Source organism: Vombatus ursinus, unplaced genomic scaffold (assembly GCF_900497805.2).
Source record: "Vombatus ursinus unplaced genomic scaffold, bare-nosed wombat genome assembly UNPS02014941.1, whole genome shotgun sequence".
Lineage (NCBI taxonomy): Eukaryota > Metazoa > Chordata > Mammalia > Diprotodontia > Vombatidae > Vombatus > Vombatus ursinus.
The window spans coordinates 8233642-8254321 of NW_020954719.1; the positions used below are offsets into that span (position 1 = coordinate 8233642).

Here is a 20680-nt window from a genome sequence, read left to right on the forward strand (position 1 = left end):
CTCCTCCAACCTCCCTATCTTGGGCCCCAGAAGCACAGAGGCTATCACAGGCCCCTTTATTCCCTACCCCAAATGTGCCAGCTAGATCCCCTCTTATCAAGAGACTTTGGGACTGGAACCACTGTAGGCCTCCTTCCCCCACTGCCCCTACCCCAATCCTATCTGCTCAGATCTCACTAGGATTTCTCCTTACTGACAGTACAATCTAAGGACCACTGCGCCTTTCTATCCACCTCTAAACTCTACCCTTTCATGTGCTGTTTTCCCCCAATTAGATAGAATTCTTCAAGAAGACAGACATTTTTTTTCCTATTTGTATTGCCAGCACTTAACAAAGTGCTTGGTGAGTAGTAAGTAATTAATATTTTTCCATTCCATTCCATAGTGTCCCCCTCTCCCTCAAATCACTTGTACCTATTTTGTCTATATGCATGTTATCTTTTCCAACTACATTGTAAACTCCTTGAGGCACAGATGCCTGGCCCACAGTAGGCATTTAATAAATGCTTGCTGTCAGAAGTCACAGTGCTGATGAAGTATCACATCAAGACTAAATATTAATCCCTCTATTAGACTGTAGATTTTAGTAAGGCTGGAAAGGCCTTCATTTCCTTACTTCAACTTCACAAAAAAAAAAAAAGGTGAAGCTAAGTGGATAAAGTGGGATTAGGAAGACCCGAGTTATCTCAGACTTCTGACACTTGCTAGCTGTGTGACCTTGGGCAAGTCAATGGCCCTCTGTTTGCCTGAGTTTCCTCACCTGGAAAATCAGGATAAATAATAGAGCACCTATGTCCCAGGGTTGTTATGAAGAACAAATGATATTTAAATATTTATACGGCACTTTGCAAACCTATTGCTATATGAAATGCTAACAACTATTACCTCAAAGCAGCTACTGGGTGAATGCTCTTCAATTGAGTCGAAAAAAACATTGCTTTCTTTCGTGTGGAATACGGGAAGGAAGAGACTGATATGTTTGGATTTTAAAACCTGCATTTGAGATGATGATGGACCATCATCAGAATTGAATAGCAAATTCTGGAGATAGGGCAAGCTCTTTACGTAACTCTTGGCAGTCCTGTGGATTTACTTCTCTGGTCCAGGCACTAAGCACAGCCCAAGACAGTCTGGAAGGAGGAGTGAGAGGGGACGCTGGTCTGGGTGGTTGGACCAGACCCCGTCTCCTCGCCCCTCCCCCGCTGTCTGCCGCACACGCCCAGCTCGGAGGGCATCGTGAGGATGGGTTTGTTTTATTTTTGGTCCCCCTTTGACGGTCCCTTAAACTTTCAGCACAACGAAGGACGACCCCCGCGACTCAGCCTGGCAAATGGCACACGCGTGGCATGACTTGCTCGCGAAGCCGCCCCGAGGCCAAAGGGGAAGGAGCACGGCTGCCCGCCCTCTCTCTCTGCCCGCCATCCCGCCCCCTCCTCCTTTCTCCATGGCGCCGAAAAAGGGGCGGGGCGTTCCGTTGGGCGCGTTGCGAGCCCCGCCCCCATTCGCCGCCGGGAGCGTAGCGTTGACCCTTACGTCCCCCACCCTGTTTCTCCCCTCGGAAGCTCTTGGTCTTCCGCCCCGGAAGTAGTTGCTATTTCATAGGAGGTGGAGTTTGAGGGGCCGGGTCTGGTAGCGGCCGCTGCGAGTTGAGGAGGAGCCGGGGCCTCAGCGGGTGCAGGGGGAACGCTGAGTGTCCTTAACGCAGCGGCTGGTACGGGGGGGTGGGGGGGTCTTGTAAACGGACAGGAGTCTTGGAAGCCAGGAGGACCCGGCGGCGGAGGAGATGCTGCTCTTCGTGGAGGTGAGTAGAGGTGGCGGGGACCTTGGCCCACGGGCGCTGAGGAGGAGGAGGAAGAGGAGAGTAGTGCCGGCCGGCCGGCCCGCCAGCCCGCCGCTGCCATGTGACTTTCCAGGCCGCACACGCTGCTGAGCCGGTGGAGAGGCTGACACAGCAGCACGGCCTACGCCGCCCCTCGCTGCCCGAACCAGGGCGGGAGGGCCCCCCCCGGCCGAAGTGCCGGGGAGTTAGGGCTCGTCTGACCGGGGCCGAGGGTAGAGGGGGGGTGCTGCGTGGGGCAAAAGGACAGCGCCCGGGGGGGCCGGGGGGGGCGGGGGGGGGGGGGGGGAGGCGGCTGGGGGGAGGAGGAGTAGTCGGCCTCCTGAGCTGAGGGCAGTCTGGAGGGGGCGCTCTTTTCGCGGAGAGGGCAACGTGGGGCCAGTGAGGGACCCGCCGGAAGGGGAATGAGCAACATGTGGGGCCGCGGAGGGACGGAGGTGAGGGCGGGGATTGGGGGGAGAAGGGAGGTAGTTTCGGAAAGAAGATAGAAAGTCCTTTTCTTCCACGCCCCACACCCCGTCTCGTCCCCTTGGGGCATCGCCCCTGGGTTTCTGGAAGGTTCCATGGGTGGAGAAGGACGGGAGGGTGATACCGGGGCAAGAGTGAGTGAGGCCCCGGCAGACGCCGGGAGGGGAGTGCCTTGAAAGGCACCGCGATGACCTTTTGTAAAAGTTGCTCTGGCGGCGTCACGGCCGCGGCTGCTGCGCGGCGATGATTGGTCTGCAGCCGCCGAGGCCTAGGGAGAGCAAAAGGCCGAATGGGGAGCCCAGCGCCCCGGGGTGCCAGGCTGGGGAGCGAGGAAAGGCCCTTCGATTGCCCAGACAATCCTCTGCCTGCCCCTTCTCTTTTCCCTACAGCAATTTCTTTGGGCAGACATTGAAGTTTGGTTGGTTTTGTGGTGTGTGTGGTTTTTTTGGTTTGGTTTGGTGTTTTTTTGAGGGAGGGGGCTCCCCCTTTTTCCTTGTTATTACTCTCCCTCTTGTGTGCAGCATCAACTGACTGCCAGGCTAATGGTTTGAGTAGATTCCAGATCATATTGTTAATTGCATTGTGGAAACGTCAACCTTGCAAAGTTGCAACTTAGAAACTTGGCACTTATTAACTATGACCATTTAAAAAGGATCTTTTTTTCCCCCATGGGGAAAGGAGCTGTTTGTAGGTTACAAATCAAGACTTTTGTAGAGGGAGTTGAGGTTTGGTTTTATAGGTAGTTAAATGAATTTAGCCTTTTTAATGAATAGCTAATATTTCGTGGAACTCTTGATTTTTTGGTACTTCAAACTGGTTGGAATTTAAACTTTGTAGTACAAGAACTTGGATACAGATTTCTGAAGTTTTTCTATGAACTGCTTTCCATTCCTCTGCTTTATGATTTTCCTGGGCTATTTATTTTTCGGGTGGCTGTTAATGAGGGTTAAATTTAAACTATCTTTATTTGTATTTGACATACAGAGTAAAAAGCCAATTACAAATTAAGTTGTACATATTTTAGGCTTTTTTTTTTTTTTTTAAACCACGTAGGTGCCTGGTTTTTAGTGTGGCTTTGATTATGGTTTTAGTAATTGTCGGTGGAGATAACATGGACAATGCTTTGCAAACCTTCACCTATATGAATGCTAGTTATTAGCGATTATTACAAGATTTGGGAATGTGAGTGCTCTAACGCTTACAACCTCTTTTCTTGGAAAATGTATATTTTGAACTTTGATCTTAACATCTTAACATGTGTACATGTCCAAAGGTTTCCATCTTGATTTTACTAGCTTTATACATAGAGGGAGACTAGCTTTTGACTCACAGAGCTGTTACAGAAAGTTAATGTTTCTGCTTCAGTTCTAAAAGTTGCGAATTATTGTACTGTTTTTGATACTTATGACAAATTAATGTTGGTTTTTATTAAGTTCCGTTTTCTACCAAGTGATTCCTTTTTAGTTTGGTTAAAAATTAGTAAAGTTCTCATAAGGCTTAGGGCTGAATTTATGGCATTAATATTTAATCAGCATGCCCCATTGCGTTTTTGGTACTTCTCAAAATAGTTCGAAATTACCTTGGCAAGTGCTATTTGAAAATAGAGCTAACTTTGTTATTTAGAAGAGTACCGGATAATGATCAAAGAGAGGTGGGTAATTGCAAGGCATAGGTAAAGATCTTAACCGGTTCTTGGATAAAACATTTTTCCCCATTAAAACTGTACTGGCTTGTATAAACCTTGTATGTCTTGGACAAAATGGAAATGAGCAATCTGGAACGAACCATTTATGTGGAGTTCTTAACCTGAGGTTGGGAAACTTGTTTTTTTGGTTTTTAAACATTTTTAGGGGCTGCTAGATGGTGCAGTGGATAAAGCACCAGCCTTGGAGTCAGGAGGATCTGAGTTCAAATGTAGCCTCAGACATTTGACACTAGCTGTGTGACCCTGGACAAGTCACTTAACCCCAACTGCCTCACAAAATATAAATATATATATATATATAATAAATATTTCAATATCAGTTTCCTTTGTGTTTTACTTTATGCATTTAAAAAACATTTTGAGAAAGGGTTCATAAGCTTCAGCAGAAAGAGATCTATGACACAAAGTACCCTTGATCTGAAATAAAATGATTGGATGATACCCTGCAAAATGAATAATATCCTAAAACAAGTCAACAGATTTCATGAATGTGTATATGTGTACACATGAGCACATGCATACATACATACATAAGCTAGACCTGCCACAAAAAGCCTAACTCCCAGCTATTAGCTCATTTAATCCAAGTGAAATTTCTCTGCTATACATCAGAATTTGTGTGGAAATTCTAGACAGTCCCATGGATTTTGAAATGTAACAGGACTCTAAATGAGCAGAAACTGAAAGATTGGAAGCAGCCTTTCATCTGGCCACCATTATGAAGCCATAGATACATTTCTGATTTTTCTGTAAAATAACTTTAAATGAAAGTATGACATTATGACTGTGACACCATAGCATTTTAACTTAGTGAATTTCCCATGTCCTTTAATTTTGGTTGGTATTGGTTTCCTTGAGGGTATAATTGACACCTCTCTTCAATGGATCATATTTGTTGATATTAGCCCCTCAGATGAAGTTAAGTTACATAAGAGGCGGGTAGGTAGAGAGCAGTTTAGGAGCAGAAATACCTGGGTTCAAATCCTGATTGACCGTCCTGGCAGTTCTGGCAAGTCACTTATCCTCATTCATTCTATGCTGTAGGCAGCTCTCTTCAAGAGTTGCCTATGTTATAGAAAAGAATCTGCATTTCTAGAAAGAAGTATTCTAACCAGTGAGGTCCCTATATCAGCAAAATAACAAATTCAGTCTTTATCTATTTCTTCCTCCCCCAGTTATTTTCAAAGTCATATTGAATGAAAATTTTGAAGAAATTACGTAACACTTTGAAAATGCCAGTGTTGGACATCAATAGTTTAAGGATTGAGACTACATGGCTAAATTGATGGGGAATGCATTCTAATCTCTGTTATAGCATTAATTTACTCTTGTATTGTGGATAAGCTATTTAAGCACCATTAAAATAAAGTTACTGTAATTCATGTGTAAAATTCCTATCTAAAAGATACCCTTATTTTAAAATCAGAATGCAATTTTTGTTGTCTCCCCCTTTCACAAGACACTGCCTGTGGAGTCTTTTTTTTTTTTTTTTAAACGAGTCAGTGGGTGAAGTGACTTCCCCAGGGTCACATAGCTAATAAGTGTCAAGTGTTTGAGGCCAGATTTGAACTCCAGTCTTCCTAAATCCTGCGCTGGTGCTCTATCCACTGTGCCATCTAGCTGCCCCTGTAGAGTTATTTCTTAAACTATGTCCTTCATCCTTTCTTTTCCTGTGCCATTTGTACCAAGACTTCCTACCCCCTGAAGATTCCTTGTGGAACTAGATTTGCATTACCTACTTCTAGATTTGGTCCTGCTCATAAGTCTTACTCTTTTCTTCCCTGATTTCTCTCTTCTCTCTCTGCAACCCTACCCATAGTGCCCTCCCCCAACCTGATATCACTAGTTTGAAGATGGTGTTGTGGTTTTAATTTAGAATTTTTCTGGGTAGTTAGGTTTGATTTCTAGGACTGGACCATCCAAGAATGTTTTGGTTTACTTGTATTTGTGTGAATAGCACCATATAAATGAATATTACAGTATAGAAGAATAATACAATATAGAAGTTCTAAAAATACTTAAGATTGCTCTTTAAGTGGACAAGTTTTATACTTAAGTACTGTATGCAGAAACTGCACCCTTTGACTAGCTATAAATAGTACTTTGGACAATGTTTATGAGAGAATGTTCATTGGTATAAAAAAATTTGGTATTAAAGAGGATATAAAGAAGCAAGGCTTAAACTTGTATTATGTTTTTCAGTGTTGAGAGCTTTATTTATATTCTTGCGAGTGAAGAACCACCAGGCAGACTGCTTGGGACTGGACCCTTAAGGTTGAGAGTCCAGATCAGATAATCTTTAATCTATTCAAACCTACTACATTGTGTACTTGAGTTTGGGTGGATGGGGGTGTGTAGGTAGATATCCCTGACCACAGAGAACTTAACAATAATACAAGGCACATTTGAAACAACTTTTATGTACTGACTTGCATTGTTCTCTAGTAACATGTATGTATTTTAAGTTTTGTCTCCTTAAGTCTTTTGTAAATTCTTTAGTAGGGACTGTACCCTCTGTCCTATTGCATATTTAGTTGTACTTGACTGACTACTGCATATACATTTCTAAATTGTTTTAGGTGAAATCTCAGCAATCTTTCTCCAGAATGTATGAATTCCAGTCTCTTCTTGAATAACTCCAGTGATAGTCAGCTGCCATTAGGGGATTCAGCTGTAATGGGGCTAAACTGAGGCCAGAAAAAATGAAGTATCTTGGGAACTTTTCCCTTAGTTCATTTCCCATTCTCTTATTTACCAAAGTGCCCAAGTCTCCCCTATCCTTTTTTTTTTTTTAAAAGGCAATTGGGGTTAAGTGACTTGCCCAGAGTCACACAGCTAGTAAGTGTCAAGTGTTTGGTCTGAGGCCTGATTTGAACTCAGGTCCTCCTGACTTCAGGGTCGGTGCTCTATGCACTGTGCCACCTAGCTGCCCCTCCCCTATCCTTTAAAAAAAAAAAAAAAAACAACTTTTCTTGACTCTGCTCTTCCCTAAAGCTCTGGTCTTACCTTCCTTTTTCATATCTTAGAAACTTACAAAAAAGCTCTCTTAATACATTTTCCTCAACTTAGTCACATTTCAACTCCCTCCATTCCAGGTTTGAGCCTCACCACCCAACTAAAATTGCTCCATCTAAGATTATTAGCAATTTCTTAATTGCTACATCTGGTGAGCTTTTCATCCTTTAACTTAACAACTTCATCCTCTTTTACCTCTGCAATATTGGTATTGTTGACTAAACCTTCCTTCTGGATAGTTTCTGTTTTTCCTAACTCTCCTACCTTTCTGAGAACTCTTAAGTATCTTTTGCTGGATTATCATTCAGCAAAGAAAAGTTCACTTAAATTCTCTGTTCTCGGCACTCCTCACTTTCTAATCAGATCTCATGGGTTGGGTTAGCAAATGATTCAGATTTTTATATATAGCTGCTTCATTCTGACTTACTGGGCATCACCTGAATCTCCTCATTGTCATTTCAAACATAACGTCCCAAGTCAAACTCTTTATCTTTTTTCTCTAATCTTAGCTTTCCTCTGAAACATCCCAACTTTTTTTGAGGGTACCACCATCCTTCAAGTTATATGCATTTGCAACCTCCAAATCATTCTGACTTTTTCCCTCTCCCTGAATCGTCTCTTATGTCTCTGTAATACATGTGCCCTTCTATCCACTAACACAGCCATCACTCTAGTCACTTATCTCTTAACTATAGTAATAGCTTCCTAATTGTTCTCCCTTCTTTCAGTTCCTGTCCTTTCCAGTGCATTCTCCACACATGCCAAAAGAAGCTTCAGTGGTTCCCTGTTGTCTCTAGGTTAAAATAACAGACTCCTTAGCTTGACATTTAAAGCCCTTCGGTCTCATTCCAGCCTACCTCTGCTGCCTTATTTCACATTACATACCTTCAAACACTGCATTCTCCCTAAACTGAGTTACTTGTGGTTCCTTGAACTTGGCATTTCATCTCCTACCTCAAGATAAAGTGATATTAGGTAACACTTTTAGAAGAACTAAAGTGTTTTTAGTTAAGTCTTAGGAAAATTGGTATGTGATAAAAAGTGGTATACTAAGGTACAATAGTGTACTTTAAGGATATCTTGCTCTTAGCTCAGTTATTTCATCATGTAAATTGAATGTAATAGATAGTTTTTTGGCATGGCTTTGCACACTAGGAATTGCAAGGTGTCATTTGAGGGAAAAAATAGTAATTAAAACATTGTATGCCTGCTTCTCTGATATAAAACTTGGAAGTACCTGTTGATTCATATGCTTATAGAAATTGGCCAGTCAACTTTCATTACCAGAGAACCGATTGGAAATAATAGCTCAAGTCAGTATTTTGGGTACTGTTAACGATTGCCTAATTAAATACTAAAATAGCCACAGAAACTGGTAGGTGTTTGAAGTATTCATATCTGTTTGGGGACAACTAATCAGTCCAAAGGGTCTAATGGGACATTATGGGAGCCCCAGCTTGATCGAAATGCACTAGTAGCTTCCTTTATTTGATGGTATGTACAGAATGGAAAGTAGGTTTCTGTGTATTTAGGAGGAGAGGGAAAACTACTCCAATATACCATAGGAAGGATTTAGGGTAGTCTTGGGCTTATTGCATAAGCTTCTGGGAGCATTATCTTTCTTTACCTTCATGGCCATTTGGACCCTGACCCTAGGGTGGAAAGTTAACCTGTGAATCTTATTTGGCTTTTATCTTTAACCCTTGTGGCTCTTGGAGATTCCATTCACTGCCTACTGGATGTCTCTTGGATCCATTACTTCTCCAACTGCAGAGGTTTTTCCTTCAGATGTTCTAGGGAAAAGCTTAGGGCTGAGGGACCATTGGAATTTAGGGAGGTTACATAATGAATATTTTCATAATGGCCTTGTAGTTTACCTCAAGGAAGAAGTAAGGAACAGAGCGTGTTCTTCTCTTCCTCATACTTCAATTCAGTAAACATTTATTAAATACTTTGTTGAAGACATTGTGGTATATGTTGAGTATACAAAGATGAAAAACAATTAAGTTCCTTGCACACAAAGAGTATGCTCTAATATATAGGAGATGCATGATTATTTTCATTTTAAATTTAATAATGTCAGCAAATTGCTGCTGAATAAAACCTTAAGCTACAAGCTACTTAACATTCTGGTTTTTTTAATATGTAAATTTAACAAAGTAATGCTTATTGTTGTCTCTACACTGTCTTCATTACTGACTTTTATTGTTCTTTCTGAATAGTTATAATTATTCCAATTCTATTAACTCTGTTCAGAATCACTTGTATAAGTATTTCCATGTTTCTTGGTTGCCTGCATGTTTTTTTTTTTTACAGTATAGTAATATTCCATTACATTAATATGACCACATTTTTGGCCATCAGCTGTTGGACATATAGGCTTGGCTGCTCCTAGTTATTTGCTATTGCAAAGAAAGCAACTATTTCTTTTTCTGTGTGTGCTTATACATCTTTTTTCCCCCTTTTCTTTTTAAGTAACAGTCCTACTAGAACCAGTAGGTCAAAGATGTGAGCATAATTTTTGACAGTTCACAGCTCCCTTCATGGTAATAGTATGCCTTTTTCCCCAATAATAATAATTTTCATTGTTTTAGTAGCCTTTTTCAATTTGATGTGTATGGGAATGATGCCTCAAAATTGTTTTAATTAGTATTTATCCATTAAACTGTTTTTGGACAATTTCCAACTGATAATTAATTTACTTCCTCTGGGATATTTTAATTCTAATCGTAAGTCAAAAGAAAGAATCCCACCCCCACCAAAAAAAAAAAAAAGCACTGTGAGAAATTAAAGAAAGGAACAAGCACTTCCATCTGGGAGGATCAGAAAGGTTTCATGAAGGAGATAATTTTAGCCTTGATAGGAAATCCCCTTTATTTTTGGTACCAAGTTTGATACTTTGTGGAGCTATAATAGTGCTTTTAGAAGTTCATATGCCTAAAGGGCTATAAAAATGTGCACACCCTTTGACCCAGCAATAGCACTTCTAGGGCTATATCATACAAATGGTAAAAGGACCCACATGTACAAAAATATTTATAGCAGTTCTTTTTGGGGTGGCAAAGAATTGGAAACTGAGGGAATGACCATCAATTGGGGAATGGCTGAACAAGTTGTGGTATATGAATGTAATGGAATGCTTTTGTGCTGTAACAAATGATGAGCAGGCAGACTTCAGAAAAACCTGTAAAGACTAGTATGGACTGATGCTGAGTGAAGTGAGCAGAACCAGGAGAAGATTGTACACAGTAACAGCCACGTTGTGTGAAGACTAATGTTGATAGATCCTTGCATTGCTGAGAAGGGCTAAGTCTAAGACATCTCCATAGGTCTCATGATGGAAAATGCTATCCACATCCAAAGAAAAAACTATGGAGTTTGAATGCAGATTGAAGCATACTGTTTGCTATTTTTTTCTTCTCTCTTGTTTTCTCTTTCTTGTGGTTCCTCTTTTTGGTTCTAATTCTTCCTTACAACATCACTAATGTGAAAATGTTTAATAGGAGTGTATATGCGAAGCCTGTATCAGATTGTGCCCTGTGTTGGGGCAGGGGGAGGGCTAGGATGGGGACAAAAATTTTAAAACTCAAAAGCTTGTGGAAGTGATTGTTGATAAGTCAAAATAAATTAATTTTTAAAAAAGAAGTAAAGTTCAATGATTGTCCCCATCCTAACTTCAGATACATAGATTAAAATTGGCTACCTTTTCTTATGAGCAGCTAGATGGCGTTGTGGATAGAGTGCTGGGCCCAGAGTCAGGGAGACTCATCTTCCTGAGTTGAAATGTGGCCTCAAGACACTTACTAGCTGTGTGGCCCTGGGTAAGTCCCTTAAGCTTGTTTACCTCAGTTTCTTTGTCTGGAGAAGGAAATGGCAAACCACTCCAGTGTCTTTGCCAAGAAAACCGCAAAGAAGGATCATGAAGAGTCAGACAAGACTGAAGAACAACAAGTAAACTCAGGCAGTGGTTGCCCCTTATTTTTTCCTATTGATTTTTCAGCATCTACAGGGTTAAGTGGAGAGGCCCTTCACTGTAGGTCCTGCCTGAAAAAATAGGTGATATTTTGGCTTCCTTACTACTGTAGCTAGTGGTAATTGGGTCTTTAAGTAAAACACACAAGTTTAGATTATTCAGCCTAAAGCATACTGACTTTGTTCGCAGTCATAGCCCTGTTGCCTAGAAATTGAACTGAGATAGAATTAAGTGTGCCTAGGAATTTCAGGGAAGTTTTATTTTCTTTTTGCTGTCTTACTGCCTGTCCTTATCCACCCAGTTCTCCTATACCATAAATAACATAGACCTTCACCTCAAATCTGTGGTGGGAAAGAGAAGGGTGAAGAGTATAGAGTGCTGAATTTGGAGTCAGGGGACCTGGATTCCAGTCCCACTTCAAGCACTTTTAGCAGCATGACCTTGAGCAAGTTACTTAACCTTTCACTATAGTTTCTTCAGCTATAAAGTGGGAGGGTGGAGAGGGTTTCCCTTTAAGGTATTTTTTAGCTCTAACTCTTTGAGATAAATCTAGAACCTTCATAATCATTTCTGGCTTAATCAAGAGTTAGCTTGTTCAGGAGAAGCAACAAAGGATGCTGTCCTATTTTATTGGGATTTTTGTAGGAGCAGCAGTTTTTACACTGCTAAGTTTTTTTGTATTTGACCGATTGATACACATTTATGTTCAAAAATATGACTCCTACATATCTGTAAAAGTGACTTACATTGGATTTTGCTGTAGAACTAGTTTAAAACTGTAGCAGTTTAATGAGAAGGAACTACTAAATTATACCCGAAAGGTAGACCAAATTTTTGGCAAGCTAGTGATGTGATAAATATATCAGACTGGTAAGTAAATTTCTTTATAGTCCTAAAGAGAAAGTAATTGGAGGGTGAAGGGAGCAGGCTTCCCTTGAGGGAGTAGCATTTGGATTTTTTAGATGGCTAAGAATTCAACAGACCAAGGTAGTAACAGTGGGGAAGGTATTCCAGGTATAGGGAAAAGCACTGACAAAGGCATCACATAATTTTTTACAGCATAGTAACATTCCATTATATCCCTGTACTACAGTTTGTTTAGTCAGTCCTCAATTGATGGGCATCTATTTTGGAGTCTATGGGACCTTTCTCTTTGGCTTCCTTGAGTTATAAACCCAGTAATGGAATCTCTTGTTCAAAAGGCAGGGACGGTTTAGTTACTTTATTTGCATAATCCCAAATTGTTTTCCAGAATAGCTGTAAGTATTTCACAATTCCAGTAGGGATCTTTCTTAAATTCTCTACACCTTTCAGTCAGTTATGAAATGCTAAAGACATGGTCTGTTGTGTCTCCCATCCATATATAAAGGTCGTTCAAAAATTTTTGGAAGAAGAAACAACAGAAGTAAGCTTGTTCAATGACCTTCTGGTGAACATTAGACGAGGCATAAAATGAGGAGCTATATGCTAACCAGAAGTCTTTGCAACTGTGATGACAGAGAACCAGTGTAGAGCCCAATTAAAGGAAAGATTCCCAATGAATGATAAGATCCTCCAGATGCTTTGTTTTTGGATGACATTATGTTGATTGCATCAAACCCGAAGAAATTGCAGAACGCTCCCGGAAGAGATTATTATACAAAGTACTTTGGTTTGTCCAAATACACTAGAAAGATCAAATGGATGGAGATTATCTGTTGCCTTTATTTCAATGTGCATCTGAATGGACAACATGGACAAATTATAAAGCATCTTCATCTGGTCCAGGGTGAAATGGAAGAAAAGAGTAGATTGCTTTTGGGAAATTGCAAAGCACTTTTACTGACCCCCAAGCTTCTCATAACAGCAAAGGCTTTTCTCTTTCTTTTTGTAGCTTTTATATTTACTAAGAATGTAGCTAGGACAGATTTATAGAAACATCCCCTGGAACCATTGCACAACCCCCTCAGTCACATTTATTCCTGGGAAGAGTAGACTGAAAACCTAAACAATATTAAATGTTCACCTCACCAAGTTCACTACCAGGTGTGGTGTAGCAGATGGACATCAGTACCGTGCTTGCAGGACTTAGTTTTTCAGCTTCTGGGTCAGTCCATTTCTGTATTGGATCAAGTAAGTTGTACCACAGGGCTGACTTCTTAGTACCCTGTTAAGGCTTTTTGCAAGCTCTGCTTTGGATTCTAGTTATTGGACCTCTGGTGGCTTTTGTGACCTTTCAAAGCTCACCTGATATGTTTAGTCTCTGATACACATTCACTTAAGATCAGGAAAGAATAGACACAAAGAGGCCCCCCAAAATCACAACCCAACAACACAACCCAGGCATGACTGCCAAGTGTGGGACCTAAGGCAGCTGGGCATTCAGCCTACTACTTGCTTCAGCTGCTGCTGACCTCTCTCCGTCTACCCAAAAGCTTACAGCAGTTCTTTTTCTTCATTTGAAAGCTCCTCGGGAAGAGAAAAGCCTATTTCTGATGTTCCTCTGTCAGCAAAACTTGGCACATCAGTGCCTCCAAAGAACTAAAGGTAAGCATCATCACATAGGCAGGGCAAAATAGTGGAGATGTTATCAGGCTGTAACCTATAACCAGTGAGGGACTCTGAAGAAAAACGAGAGTAAAGGATGTTCTCAGCAAATTGTGTAACTTGAAAGATAGGCTGGCCAGAGCAAACAATGACTTTGAAGGAGGGCATTCATTGTTGAGAGTCACACAGAAAGGCAGACAGAAGAAGGCTGTGATCTGCACCTTTGGAAGACACAAAAAAAGGCAAATTTCGTTTTTCCTGAATAAATTAGATCACAAATCTATTTGAGTATGTTATGAGCTTAACATTCATGGACAATCATGAATATTTCAATATCGTGAACTTGTTATATGGTTTTTTAATATACATCAAATTATTTGAAAAAGTTCCATGTGATACTGAGAAATAGATATATATATATATTCTCTGTCATTTAGAAGATGTCATAAGTTTCTCAATATTTAGCAAAAGAATTTGCTCAATTCTATATTTTTCCCTTTCGTTTATTGTTTGTTAGATATGTCCAAAATTGAAAAGGGAATATTAAAATCTCCTGCAACTATTGTGTTTTGTCTGTGTCTTGTAATTAACTTAAGGCATTTGGAGCATACAAGTTTATTGACTTGTTGTCTGTGGTACTTTCAAGCATAATATCATTTCTTTGTTTATCTTAGTATGTTGCGAATTTTTGGTTTTGCTTTGTCAGATAGTGTGATTGCAACCTATTTGCTTTTTTTTTTTTAAATACCTGATTCATAGTAGATTTTGTTTCATACATTTACTTTTATTTGAGCTTTGGATTACTTCCATTCTCTGCCACCTTGATTCCTACACGGGAAGAGAAAATGATGAAACTGTTCTAATTGGATCCACTACAAATTTATGTTACACAACCTCAACTGAGCTCTCATTGCTGCTAATCAGTACCTAGTATACTTATCAGCTCACTGTCTTATTCTCCATAATGGCTGTTCCTTTTCATTCCTCCTCAAATCTCCCATGATTCCCCCTCCCCCCCACACTCTTAGTTTAGAATTTTACTTCATATTTTACAGAAAAAAAAAAAAAAACATGCCATTCATGAGGAGCTCACTCTTCTACCTTCTTCCCTATGTCATCACTCAGGTGCCTTCTGCCTCTATTACTCCTTACCAAGGCTAACTTGCTTGTCTGCCTACTCAAGAAATCCCATTCCTTTTCAAGTTCTCCAACAGATAGCCTCCTCTGTCATCCCCGCTGTATCACTTACTTTCACTCTCTCTGTCTCCTGATTCCTTCCCTGCTGCCCTACAAATATGTCCGTATCTCCCCCATCCTCAAGAACCCTCACTTGATCCTTGCATCTCCACTAGCATTATAAATTCATCTTAAGGCCTTCTACAATAAATGCTATGATTTTCTCTTCTCTCATTTTCTTCTTAGTCTGAATTCTGACTTTTTCATTCCATGGAAACTGCTTTCTGCAAAGTTATCAATGATCTTGTAATTGCTAAATCCAGCGGCCTTTTCTCAATCCTCATTCTCCCAAACTCTAAATGCAGGCCTACCTATATCACCACTACCACCACCCATTCTCTTCAGTGGCTCTCTATTAGCTCTGAGATCAAATAGAAAACCCTCTGTTTGATGTTCAAATCCCTTCATGACCTCATTTCTCTCTTACTCCCCCATTCGTTTAGTCTTCTTATACCTTAGTCTCCCTCACAATATTCTTTTGATCCAGTGACATTGGCGTCCCTGATGTTCCTCAAACAAGATGCTCCATTTCTCAGTAAAGGCATTTTCTCTGGCTTTTTCCAAGCATTCTTTTCTGGTATTCCAAGGAATGCTCCTTATCGCCACTTCCCAGTCTTCCTTCAAGTCCCAGCTAAAATTCTACCTTCTGCAGGCAGCCTTAACCCAAACCCTTTTTAATTCTAGTGCCTTCCCTCTCTTATTTCCTGTTTATCTTATATATAGCTTGTTTGTTCATATTTTAATTTTTTTGCTTGTCTCCTCCATTAGACTGTGAGTTAAGGGCAGGAACTGTCTTTTGCCTGTTTTTGTATCCCCAGCACTTGGCACGATGTCTGGCACATAGTAGGAGTTAAATGAATGTTTACTGACTATTGTAAATATTTGTTTTCTAGGTTGTGTTTCTTTTCAGCAACATATTGTGGGATTTTGTTTCTCACTTTCTGGTTTTATTGGATTGTTTAATCTTTTCACATTTAAAGTCATGAGAATGAGGTTTGTATTTTCCTCTTTGTCTCTGATGTTGGAGTTTTTCCTCCCACGTCCTCTGTGAAAAATGTACTTTGTTTCTTAAGGTATTTTTCCTTAATCTACTTTAGAACAATCCTTTTCCTGCCAGCTCTCTTTCTTCCCGTGCCCTCCTCCCCCAAGGATCCCACACTGTTGTCATCCTTTTCCTTAGTTTTGGAATTTTGCTTAACTTAGTACATTTTCTTTTTGTCTAATTATCTAATTCTTCCCCTCTTTTTTCCCTCTCAGTTAAATAGTGAAGTAAACTCTCCCTATATCTCTTCACCTTCAACTTTGTTTTTTAGCTTTTTATTTTGTTTTCTGAGCGTATTCAAATAAAAGTATTTCTTTCCCTCATTTTCTTCATTATTTCTTTCATTTCTTTATGTTCTAGATTTTTGTTCTGATTCGTGGTCTTTACGCTTATTCATTCCTTTAGTCTCTGATCACTGTTCCTCATGGAATTAAAGCTTCTGAGGTACCTATTTTGAGTTTCTTCTGAACCTGTGTTGTTGCCTTGTAGTTCATTCTCCTTCCCCTCTTTTTCTATTGTACCTCCGTCTTAGCAATACCAATTCTCTCAGGAGAAAGCTAATTACTGCTCCTTTATGCTATGATCATATTTTCCCTGAAATCTGTCTTCATGTCCTCCCACTCTTCTAGATGTCAGATATGTTCAGGAGCTCTGATTCCCTTTTTAAGGCAGGATTCTCTTTCAGATCTAATATTCTCAGCACCAAATCCCAAAAGATTATACCCATTGTAAGGTCCATATTTACCATTATACAATATTTCTTTTCCCCCCTGCCTTTTCTTTCGTGGGAGAGTTCTTTATTGAGACCCACTCCCACCACTGATTTTTCACCTTTCCTATGTCACCTTGCCTATTCTCCTATTGGCCCTCCTGTTCCCAAGACACTGACTATACTGTTTTCCCTTTATTGACTTGATTAAGGTACATCATAGTGTGTTAACACTTAACATTAATAGCAGGTTTGCCGAGTTGTGTTCCTTTCATAACTTTTTTCTTTCCATGCATTTAAGCATTTTTTAAATTTTGTTTTTGTCATCATTTAACTAGTCACTACCTACAGACCGATAGGTGGCACGGTGGATAAAGAATCAAGAAGACCTGAGTTCAAATTCAGAGTCAGACTCTTATTAGCTGTGTGACCCTGTACAAGTCACTTAACCTCGTGCATTGTATTTGGATCAAAAGAGATATTTGTAAAAAACAATTAGCATAGTGCCTAGCACATAATAGGCCCTATATACTTATTCCTTTCCCCTCCATCCACCATACACAATAGAAGCCCTCCCTTATAACATATAAGTATAGTCGAGCAAAACAGTTCAACGGTGGCTCTGTTTGGAGAGCTGTTTTCTGTATCTCTTTAAGAAGAGGTGCAGTTGGCATCCATCATTGGTCCTCTGAAATCACTCCGTTAATCACATTTGTGTAGTCTTTCAAAGTGACTTTGCTCTAAATTATTGTTGCAAATGTGTAAATTGTTCAGATTCTGCTCATTTTGTTCTGGCTCAGTTAAGAATTTTTAATGGTTTAGTAATATTCTATTATATTCATATACCACGATAAGCTAATCCTCAATTGATGGGGACTCACTTTGTTTACAGTTTTTTATTATTGCAAAAAGGGCTGTTATAAATCTTTATATATTTATAGTACTTATATGGCCCATATACATGAGGCCTTTCTTTTATCATTGGCCACCTTGATATGTGCCTAGCAGTGGCATTTCTGGGTTAGAGAGTATGAACATTTGTCACCTTTTTTGGTTGGAAGGATAAGAGGTTTGGCAGAAGAGTGAAAGACTTGAGAAGGTAATAAAGCACTCTATTCATCTCAGTTTCATAGTATCCCTCTTCATTCAAAATGGAGCATAACGTCCCCAACTGATTGTGCCTTCCTTTCCTAACTACTTAGTATTTATTCTGTAGGTATGATTTCTCCCTCAATGCAATGTAAACTCCTTGAGAAGAGGGATTGGTTAGTTCTGTGCCTGGCAGATGGTAGATGCTTAATACATGCTTGTTTGAAGAAGGGAATCTTAAGATTCAGAATCTTGAAGGTGTTGATAAAAGTCCTCAGAGTAGGGACAGCTAGGTGGCACAGTGGATAGAGCACCAGCCCTGGATTCAGGAGAATCTGAGTTCAATTCCGGCCTCAGACACATAATACTTACTAGTTGTGTGACCCTGGGCAAGTCACTTAACCCCATTGCCTAGCCAGGAAAAAAAAAAAGTATGACCATGTGGCTGAAGTTGACTAAAGAAACGAGGTTGTTGAACTTCAGGTTCAAAATTATGTAGTCAGGATTTAGAGTAGTTGTGAACATTAATATTGCTGGAAGATGGGGGGGTAGGAGACAGGGATTAAAAATAAAGCATTTTATTCTTATTAACAAATTGATTTTTAGTGATAAGCTAAAACTAACAGCCTTTGTTACATAAAAAATATGACTTTGACAGTGCTTACAAAAGTAAAATATTATTAACGTTGCCATAGTCCCTCTGATTCTTTGGGAGTCTTCTCAAACTCTCAGTGACTTTTGCTCACAGAAATATGTGTAGAGATAATAAGGATAAAGCTTTCTAGTAAATCAGCCTTAAAGTTGTCTTTTCATATATTAAAAATTGAGCAAATTCTTGACGTTTATTGTGGAGACGTCCATGAGGGTTAAGAAATAGACATTTCAGAATAAAAGTGTTTACATAACTCTTTATGATTTGCAAAAAGTTAATAGGAAAGGACTTCTCAGAGGGCCGCTCCCTATAAGAGACTGAGAATTAATAACTTGAAACTAAGAAGAGTTGTATAGAGTGGAAGTTTCTGGCCTTTGAGTCAGAAAATCCTAGCTAGAATCAAGTCCTGCCTGCAACCCTGAGCAAGTTATTAACCTATGAGTGCCCCAAGCAAATCAACTCAAAAATATTAGGCAAGTTACCAGTTTCCATCCGTGTAGGAAACTCCCAATTTTCTTATTAATAGAATTTACACTTTAAAGACTGAGTAATTTTTGAGATTCCCTTCAGAGGTGTCTTGGAAGAGTTTTTATCCTAATGTGGATGGTATTGGAAGCAATCTCCTAGGCATAACTGATGTCTGCACTATGTTGCTAGCTCTTCCAACACTCTAGTAGTATTCACTGGAATGTGGTTTGGATCTTTATAGATAAGTTATATGTGGGGGAGAGGAGGATTCCATATACAAAATTTCAAGTAATTTCATTTCAGGAATATATCCATTCAGAATGTGACTTCATCACTATTGAGTTTAGAATTTTCAGGTGATCCACTGCCAAAAAAAGTCAACTATACTTTTCTTTTTTAAAAAAGTTTTATTGGTGCTTAAAAAGAAAATCACTATCACTTCTTAGTAATAACAGCCTCCCTCCCTTATAGCAAAAAAGAGATAGCTTATAAAGACACACATCAAATGTGTTTGATAATGTACATGTAGTATTTAGTTTCTGTAATCTATAGCCTTCTAAAGAGAAGCCACAAAGGCTTTATCAGATACTCAGAAGTCATGATTGGTCGTTATACAATATTGAATTTTGATGGCTTTTTGTGGTCATTTTGTGTATTTTCTTGGTTCTGCTCTGTTCTGTATTTTTGCTTGTCTCAAATTTTTCTGAATTTCTCAATTTGTCATGTTCTTGTGGCATAATAATTTTAACATATATACCACATTTTGTTCAACTGTTCCCCACTTGTCATCTATCTTCAGTTTTTTGCTAAACCACAGAATGCTATTATGAATATTTTAGTGGATAAGGAACTTTTCCCTGTTTTTTACCTCCGTGGCATATATACCCAGCATTGGTAAATGCTAGGGCAAAATGTATAAATGAATGTTTTAGTCACTGTTTTTGAAGTGGAATTTTAAATTTCCTTGTGTTATGGTTGGAGCATTTAACAGTCCTACCAACAGTATATTAGTGTATCTATCTTCCCAAAGCCTCTCCAACATTTGATTATGACTTTTCCTTATTTTAGCATCTTTATCAGTGAATAGATGGTAATTTAAGATTGATATTTACTGAACTTCATATCATTTGATTATGACTTTTCCTTGTTTTAGCATCTTTATCAATGAATAGATGGTGATTTAAGATTGATGTTTACTAAACTTCATATCATTTGAAAAACACCCAATTTTTTATCCTTGTTTTAAGTAGTTTTGCCTGATACCATGAGTTAAATAATTGTCTAATTTCTGTTAAGTGTCAGGCATTGTGCTGGATATTATGGAATAAATGATGATTCTGGTTATCAAGTAGTGGTCAATATTTTTGGGAATATAAAACAACAAAAAATTAGTAATGTGAGACAGTCAAATGATAAAGCAGATGGAGAAGGGAAGGATCATAGAGTAATAATAATCGCTCACATATTTATAGTTCATGAAGTAATCGAGGAAAGGACTATGAAGGAAATGAGATTTGAAAGAAAGGATGGAATTTGAAGAGAAAGTCATTCCAGGTAAGAGGAATAACATGAAGAAGAAAGACCTAGCTACCATACCAATAAAACTACCAAAAAAACTAATTTTTAGAGAGCTAGGAAAAATAATAACATACAGTCAATCCTCAACTTTTGCATGGATAACATTCCTAGAAAACAGTGTGAAAATCAAAAATGCAAATGTTGATGCATGGAACTTATGGTGAATAGGGGGTTAGGTCCCCATGACCACCAAGAATTGTAATCTTTCACTAGATTGCTGAAAATACATTTTTTGCATACAATTCTTTATGACACAACATTAGTTCTGATAATTTGTGCTTTTATTAACACAATAACCATGAAATAACCTATAAAATGCAGTACTCAAAATTGTTGACATGCAAAACATTTCCCCCCCCATTCCCTAGAATTCTGTGACCTT

The 20680-nt window shown here is 39.3% G+C and overlaps 1 protein-coding gene across 3 annotated transcripts in view; it reads left to right on the forward strand.

Annotated features, from left to right (window-relative positions):
• Positions 1 to 1717: 1717 nt before the first annotated feature.
• LARP4 (La ribonucleoprotein domain family member 4) overlaps positions 1718 to 20680 on the forward strand; it is a 55359-nt gene continuing 36396 nt past the window's right edge. For 2 of the 3 annotated variants that reach the window (XM_027844349.1, XM_027844351.1), the window contains exon 1: positions 1730 to 1801. In XM_027844349.1, the coding sequence (XP_027700150.1) occupies positions 1784 to 1801 (18 nt within the window). In that variant the 5' untranslated portion in view covers positions 1730 to 1783. Of the gene's footprint in view, positions 1802 to 20680 lie in introns of all 3 variants that reach the window. The other variant, XM_027844350.1, reaches the window with a different exon arrangement.